At 42.8% G+C, this 8,294-nt stretch overlaps 1 protein-coding gene across 1 annotated transcript; it reads right to left on the reverse strand.

The window, feature by feature from the left end:
- Positions 1–526: 526 nt before the first annotated feature.
- dennd6b (DENN/MADD domain containing 6B) lies at positions 527–6,209 on the reverse strand. The gene is made up of 20 exons (XM_015404756.1): positions 5,951–6,209; positions 5,626–5,664; positions 5,473–5,515; positions 4,572–4,675; positions 4,422–4,502; positions 4,239–4,344; positions 4,076–4,155; positions 3,905–3,967; positions 3,779–3,834; positions 3,578–3,700; positions 3,402–3,497; positions 3,228–3,322; positions 2,207–2,272; positions 2,068–2,132; positions 1,895–1,984; positions 1,768–1,821; positions 1,591–1,700; positions 1,308–1,410; positions 1,151–1,225; positions 527–1,075 (listed from the first exon to the last, which is right to left on the reverse strand). The coding sequence occupies exons 1-20, from the start codon at positions 6,089–6,091 to the stop codon at positions 953–955; spliced, it is 1,713 nt and encodes a 570-aa protein (XP_015260242.1). The 5' UTR covers positions 6,092–6,209; the 3' UTR covers positions 527–952.
- Between the last annotated feature and the right edge of the window lie 2,085 nt (positions 6,210–8,294).

An 8,294-nucleotide genomic window follows, 5' to 3' on the forward strand; every position in this document is an offset into this window, starting at 1 on the left:
GAAAAAGTTTTAGAAATCTCCAAAACAGATGTAATCAGATCAACAGCTTAATCCAGAGCTGTATTCAGAACCGTACCCAAAGTAAAAGAACGGAACCTGATTCTGGATCCAGAACCGATTCCAGACTAACAGAATTGAACCCAGAACTGGATCTAATAGAAGTGATCTAATCCAGAAAAATTTACCCAGAATGGTTCCTGAACAACAGCTGGATTTCTGAAAATAACTCAACAGAACTTAGAGTTTCACCCAGAACTGGACCAAGAATAGGAGAACTGGATTCGGTTTTGGACCTAAAAACCTGAATGAAGGTTGATAAAACTTTTAGAAAAGGTATCTGGACTAACAGAACTATATGAATTAAAGGATTGTAAAAAAAAAAAAAAAAACTATTCAGCCAGAGATAAATGCCAACACTCATTTGGGTTCCATAAAAAAACTTAAAAGAATCATATCTAAACTACCAAGTTTTAGTGTTAAATTGAGAAACAGGGAAACGTTTTTCACGTTTTATTTTCAAGCACAAACATCAGAGAGCAGCATGTGGGTCTGTCTGTCGAGCCTCAGGTTAGAAAAATAATGGCTGCATGTTCTCCTGCAGACTGGTTCTCCTGCAGACTCGTTCTCCTGCAGACTGGTTCTCCTGCAGACTCGTTCTCCTGCAGACTGGTTCTCCTGCAGACTGGTTCTCCTGCAGACCCGTTCTCCTGCAGACTCGTTCTCCTGCAGACTCGTTCTCCTGCAGACTCGTTCTCCTGCAGACTCGTTCTCCTGCAGACTCGTTCTCCTGCAGACTCTGGTTTCCTGTTTTTTTCCAGATAAATTCATCAGATCTGAGCTTCGATATGAAACAGAAAAACTGGCCATAAAAAAAAAAAAAATCTGTGTTTCGGCTTTTCTTGGTCACAGTCTGTAGTAGAAAGTTTTATTAACGGGTCGGTGTTTGATGGTCTCAGCGTGCGTTCAGGACGGACTGCAGGTCTTCAGGCAGTGACCCCACTATGGAGCTTATGAAAGCGTCCAGTTTGTCTAAAACTCCATCTTTAACTTGTAGATGCTGCCGGCGAGCTCTGACCTGGAGAAACGGGCGTGGAGACGACGTTTACAGGCAGATACACCCAATTCAAAACTCCAGATCCGATTCTCTCACCAGTTTTTCTCTGAGCTTCAGGATCAAGTCCACGATCTCCACCTCGGACTTGTCTTTGGTCCAGCCCAGCAGGTCCTGCTCAAGACACGGCGTGGCGGTTACAGGACGGAAACGTATCAGAAGGACTCGGATAGCCGAGGGGAGGAAAGCCACTCACTGCGTCACAGATGGTCTCCAGGTGGAGGCTCTCCAGCTTCTGCGTCATCTCTCTGTGGCGTTGACGGTACCAACCGTCAAAGTTGGGGGACCTAAAAAACTTCCTGCCAGAAAAAATCAGGCGATTTCCTTACTTATTTTTCCAGAATGTGTATAAACCATTTTAAATTGAGCAACTAACTGAATATTTTGTGGAGCGGCATCATGTCAGGAATGCTCCACACATGGACCAACAACTGAACCACCCACCTGCCTTCCTACAGCTTGGTTCCAGTGTGACTCACCTGTACAGACCCATCCAGTCACCGCGCAGCATGGAGGTGAGCTGAGGGCCGGTGTGATCCAGCGTGGAAAGGAACTCCTCCTGACTGAAGGGACGGACCTGCGGAGGAGTCTGAACAAAACAGCCGAGTCAAGTCGATCGTTTGACCGTTAGAGATGTGAGCTGAGAACGAACCCACCTTCCAGGGCGTGACGGATCTCTGCAGAGGCATCAGGCTCGCCATGTAACGCTCCTGTCGCACAAAACTCTGGGATTATTTACAGTTTTCCCAGCAGGATTCCTCTCCTCTGTGTCCTTTTCCTTACCAGAGGAATGATGAAGCTCTGTGTGAGTTCCAGCAGGTGTCTCCTCAGGATGGCGCTCTGAGCCTCTGATGGTCTCTTCCTCTGGATTCCCTGCAGACATGGATAAAAATAAAAAACCAACACTGAGCTGCTGGTTCTTAATCCGCCCTCAGGTCAACGTGGACGATGCTCACCTTCAGCAGTCTCTTGATAAGAATTTTGTCTTTGTGTAGAAATGGTTTATACGCCGTGTAGATCCCTGCAGACGCAAACAGGTAGAGCAAGCTGGAGGTATGAACAGCCGCTGCAGAAAGACTAGCTAGGTCACCTTACCTGGTTTGGTGTCGAGGGTTTTTAGTTTGGACAGCTTCTTGACCTTCACCTGCTTGGGAAGGTCGCCTGAACACGAGCAGATATGCAAATTTAACAACAGCGAAAACAGGACAGATTGAAGCTATTACCCCATTTACACTACCGGTCCACGCCGAGACCGGTCCCAGTTTGGATCAGTTCACCAGGCCCAGCTCGGTTCTGACCACCGTTTACACATCACGCTATCTCAGTTCCTCCACTCCTCGCCTCCTAGTGACGATCTGCGGTATTACTGCCAGTATTGAAGGAGGAAATCAAGCAGTTGGTGGGGGTAATGCACCAAAAGGTGTTTGCCAACCGCCAGAAAACACAAGAAGAAGAAGACGAAGAAGGAGGGAATCGAGCAAATCAAAATGGCGGCGCCCGTCACATTCAGAAAGTTATGCTTCATTATTACTGCTGTACTTCGGTGTTATTGTTTAAAATGTTGTGTGGAGAAGATTTCGATTGTTGTTTATAGTTAAGGGAGGAAGTTTTTCTTCTCATGTTTCTGTAGGGGCATTACCGCCACCTACTGGAATGGAGTGTGAATCGCGATGTGCAGCCAGACGGAGATGATGCGTTCTGTTCATGCGCTCTTGTTATCAGAGAACCGATCCGAGCCCACCTCTGGAACTCGTCTGCAGTTAGCTCGGTCCGGTTGCGTCTAGCTCGGTCTGGTTGCGTCTAGCTCGGTCCGGTTGCGGCTAGCTCGGTCCGGTTGCGGCTAGCTCGGTTCGGTTGTGGCTAGCTCGGTTCGGTTGTGGCTAGCTCGGTTCGGTTGTGTCTAGCTCGGTTCGGTTGTGTCTAGCTCGGCCCGGTTGCATCTAGCTCGGTCCGGTTGTGTCTAGCTCGGTCCGGTTCAGTTTGCTTTCCATTTACACACGATAAGTTCTCTCAGTTACCGAGCTCGGACTGGTCTCGGCACGGTTTTTCAAGGGTAGTGTAAATGGGGTAAATGAGAAACAGATCCAGCTGGACGTCACAGAGAAGCATAGCCTACCTGCCATCTTAATTTCGCCCAACCGGACGATGTGAGGCCAGTTCTGAAAAGCCTTGATGAAGAACGGGTTGGTGACCCCCAGAACCACGTTTGGACTGAAGAGGAAACAGACAAAGCTACTGTAGATACAGACGATCCGAATCAGTTTCTGGGCGTTTGATTGTTTAGACTTACGGAGCCTGTGTCCTGGTGGTGTACTCTCTGAACTCGCAGTCATGGATGGTGAAATACGGTCGAAAGTCACAGCAGAACTTCAGAGGGCTTATAGCGCTGGACGTATAATAAAAAAATTAATCTGTTACCATGACGATATAAACCGGGCTCAGCGATTATCCTCCAGGCTGAACTACCTGATCAGAGCCAGTACGGTCTCTGAGCAGACCGTCGGAGACGGTGCCATGATGACCAGCGGCTCCCCCAGCAGCGCCAGCTCCCACAGCATCTGCAGGTGAATCAGAACCAACTGGAAACACCTGAGAAGGATACAGGGGAGGATGAGGAGCCCTTACTGCTGAGAACGACTCGTTTCTCCACGGGGAAGCAGCACTAACCTAAAGAGGTCCAGTTCATGGAGGGTTGGCAGCAGCGTTGGAGCTGGCAGGAGGTTCTAAAAGGAAAAGCTCTATATGACTAACAGAAGCTGGGGGGCGGGATCAAAGAGAGAAACGAACTCTGACCTCCTTAGTCATCTGCCTGACTGGACTTCCTCCTGGTTTGTCACTTTTTGAAGGAATTCTTATCTAAAACACAAACAAATATCTTTTTCTGAAGGGTAGATCGCCTCCATTTTGTTAGCCACCCCCCCGCTCTGCTCACCTGCACACCAAACCCTTCCCCCACTGACCTACCTGTAAGACCGTGCCCACGATGGGCAGGTTGAGAGTCTGTCCAGGTGAGGGAGGGGGCCACTGGTCAATCTCATTGCACACTGAAGATAGATAAAAAGAAAAAACTGGGGTTTGACCTCCTGAGAACCTGAAAGTCTAACTTTACCGATCTAAGCTGCATCACCTGCTTCCAGGAACGGTTCCAGCTTTTCAAAGAACTCTGGTGCAATAATCTGCAGCATGGAGTGGAAAAGGTGCGTGAACGGCAGCCTAGACACCAACACCAAGGACTGAAAGGCAAAGACAGACGACAATCTGAAACCACATCAAATCAAAGGTGAGTTATGGTGGAGAACAGGTGAGTTACCTTCTGGAAATACCCTCTCTTAATGGAGACATCCTTCACCTGGCGGAAGTAGACATATCCGAAGAAATGTGCCGTTTCCCTCTGAGGAGACAGAACCGTTTTATTACCAGTTTACCAGCGGACTGCAGGCGTCTGGCTCAGGACTCTCACCTGCAGCGTAACGGGGGCGTCTCTGTTGTAGACGTCATCTTTGAACCCTTGGCGGCCAACTGATTGCCGTAACCTGAAGGTGAACTGCGTGTCCCCTAAGCATCCTGGGAAAAAAAATACACAGCTGACATCATATGGCCTCTGATCTTTCATCTTTACATACGGCTACAGCTAGGGTTGAAACCTTGCTGTGCTTTGCCCTCAGCTTCCATCTTCCACCGGTTTTTCTCCTTAATGAAGAACAAATGGACTGATGTGCAGAACAAATGATCCACTGAATTAACTAAAGCTGAGCTAATGTCAGCCTCAATCATGAACCGTCTTGCTCAGAGTTTTGCTCTGCAGCACTGAAAGAAAAACAACTCCTACAATACAAGAGGAAAAACTAGGCTATCGCCACAATATGTGGCATTAAGCTAATGATTTTTTTTTCTGTTTTACAATAGTAGCCTACCGTCATTGTTTTTAAGGCACAAATATGTCTGCATGTTTGCCGTTGCATCTAAAATTTTAACTATTTCATTAGTTTTATATTCATTTTTATAATTTGAAATTAAGCAGGACAGGCTTATGTTCAAGATACTAATTTTATTCAGCAAAGTTCATTTTTGTATTAAAATGAATTGCAGGATAATAATTTGTTTTCCATGTGTTCATGTCGCTCACAAATATGCATCCAATTCAGTGCAGATTTGAGTCAAATAGTTAAAAAAATCATTTCACACACAAAGGGGGGCTAAAATAAAATCACCACCCCAGGAGGGGTGAGGGCAATCAGGTCAGCTGGGACGCACATGAGGGGTCCCTTCTTTTTTTTTCCCCCAGGGAGTTGCCATCCCTCTCTATAGCTCTGTATCTGTTTCAGGAAGTCATGTTGTTCATTTACTTGCCCTGAACTTACCTGAGTAGGAGTCTGGGAAGGACAGGTAACAGATGCTGGTTTTCTGACAAAAAATAAAAAAAATGAAACCAGCAAAATCAGTCAGTGACTTTAAAATAACTGGGTACTCTGATTTACAAAAGACTATATATATATATATATATATATAATTACCTCTTTCTCTGTAAGTTTCACATCCTGAGGATAAACAAGCTGAAAGCAGAGAAAAAAATCTTAAAAAACAAATAAATCTAATTTAACGACTCCTGCCTTTTAAATTCAAATTTGAGAAAAAAATAAAATAAAATGACAAACTAAGTCCAAAAAGAAATTATATTTGAACTATTACATATGCCGAATTAAGGAATATAAGTTACACATTAGATAACTTAAACATGTATTGTCTCACAGCAGCTATTTTCTCTAAAAAACCGCTAAAATGTAAAAATGGTAAATTTTCTGACTTCAGATTGGTGTTAGCGATGCTAAGCTAGCCCACCTCGATGGCTTGTCCGAGCTCCAGATCGAAGGTAACCACACACACGCACTCCAGCCAGGAGGAGAAGCGGCTCCAGGCGGACCTGCTGTCCGCCGCAGCGGCTTCCCTTCCCGGAGAACCGAACCCGTCCAGTGGGTCCATCACTGCAGGTGTTGAGCCAAATTCTGCTCCCCTATAATAAGCAGCAGGGACCAGGCACCACAGCTGGAGGGGCGGGTCCAAGCGACCACACTCCCTGCGACAATAATAACATCTCAAATGGTGAAAAGTGGAAATTAGTCGCTAATTTCAGGAAGTAAAACTCCATACACATAATGGGATCATTCGAGCTTTTATTTATTGTAATTCTGATTTTAAAACCCCCAAATTCAGTGTCTACAACAATAACCCTTCATAGGGCCCTCAGTGAAATACCTTGAAAATCAAATTTAAAGCCAATAGTGTTATTGGAAACCAGGACAAGACCTTATTACCTTACCTAACTTACATTAAAAATATGGATATTTTGATGGCAAAAAATTAATGTCAATGTCATAAGAAAAAAAATGCCAACTTACCCAAATATATTAAGAAAAATAAATAAAATTGCTTCTATAAGAAATTCATGAAAAACACTCAGAGTGAAAGAAAATTTTTTTTTTTGGTCCAACATAACCTTAGAGGCATTAATGCTGATACTGACACTTATATTTTTAGTTTATAAATCTAAATATAGTTGTTAACTAGGCTTTTTACCTTTTTTCTTGACTTTTTAACTTTTTTTTGTTACAACTTAATTTCCAGAAGGTAATATATCATTGAATGGCTCATCTGATTGATCAAATACCAAAAAAAGATGTACAGCCATGTAACGGAATCTTTGCTGAATGGCTGGATATAGATCCTGCGCTTCTAGCGGTATGCAAGTGATCAAAAACGCTAACCTGCCCTATAAAGGGTTAAGGAATAATAAAATAAGAAAGTAGGCCTAAAAATATCCATCAATAGAAACCATGTTGGAAAAGGAGAAAAATGAGACAAAAAGTTTGGATGGATAATTAATCAAAAGTCAAAAGCATTGCAACAACCAGCCTGATAATTATTCCTACCAGCAAAAACACCCTGACTTTAAACAGAGGCAGAAGTATATAGTTAAAGAAAAACGAGAAAAGATATATTTTCATTTCAACTACAGCATAGATGTACGTCTAAACAAGAAATATAATCATACTCAGATTTTACACGTATGCAACAAAAAATGTCTCTGCAGAACTAAAAGCACGTACTGTACAGAGAATTCAGATTAAACAAGGAACATTAATTACAAATGGGCTTTCAGTATACACAGGGAAAACATTAGCTTTAAAATTAGTAGAATGGATAGAAGAAATCAGACCTTTAAAAACAATTATTTGTCAAACTTCAGATCAGTTTTAATCAGTTTAGAAGCCATTAATAATGTAAACCAGATTTTTAAGTAGAGATAAACGAGCAGATGTTGGGATTAGTTGTTATATTTATCTGGGTTCCAGCTCACAACATTGTCACACACACACACACACACACACACACACACACACACACACACACACACACACACACATTATTACTGGGTGGGTTTGATACATGACATGGTAAATAAACTCTAAGTATTAAAGTGAAAGAAATACTTTTCCAGATATTATGACTCTTTAGTGAAATGATATTCTGCTAGAAGGTGATACGTCTATTAGGCACCTTTCTAATATCCCCTACAACAGACCAGTGATTCTGTCTGAAGCCGATTTCTGTTTTATAAATTCCCTTGATGGTGATGCTGCAAGGATTATTTTGTAAATGGGCCAAGAGGATTTAAAGAGTTTGGAATTGCCAAAGTTGAGAAGTTTTAATTGTCTAAAATCAAACAATGCAAAAGTTTACTTATAATAACTCTAGTTCTTTCTTAGACTTTACCAGATATATTCTCATTTTCTTAGTATATGAAAGCATTACCGTTCATTTCATATTTTCCGACGCCCTCCAGTGGATTTCTATGGTACTACAGGCCATTTTCATCCTGCATCTTTATGTACCAGTTTTGCCTTCCTGGCTATAAATATGTTGTTTTATTGTTTATTCTGTTTCAGATAACCACACATCCACATACCTAAGAAACCAAAAATAAACCTCATCATCATCTGTACCATCATCTCCAATCTACCTGCTTCTATTCCATTAATAAACCTTCTGAGCTGCACCGATGGAGTTTACATATTCCTTCTAACCGAGGAAGATTTAATTGATGACAAATCTGGAATTAGCGCATATTAAACGTACACAGTCTTCTACAAATAATGTATGTCTATTCTATTAAAAAATTTTTTAA

The sequence above is a fragment of the Cyprinodon variegatus genome, unplaced genomic scaffold (genome assembly GCF_000732505.1).
Source record: "Cyprinodon variegatus isolate N-32 unplaced genomic scaffold, C_variegatus-1.0 Scaffold1851, whole genome shotgun sequence".
Lineage (NCBI taxonomy): Eukaryota > Metazoa > Chordata > Actinopteri > Cyprinodontiformes > Cyprinodontidae > Cyprinodon > Cyprinodon variegatus.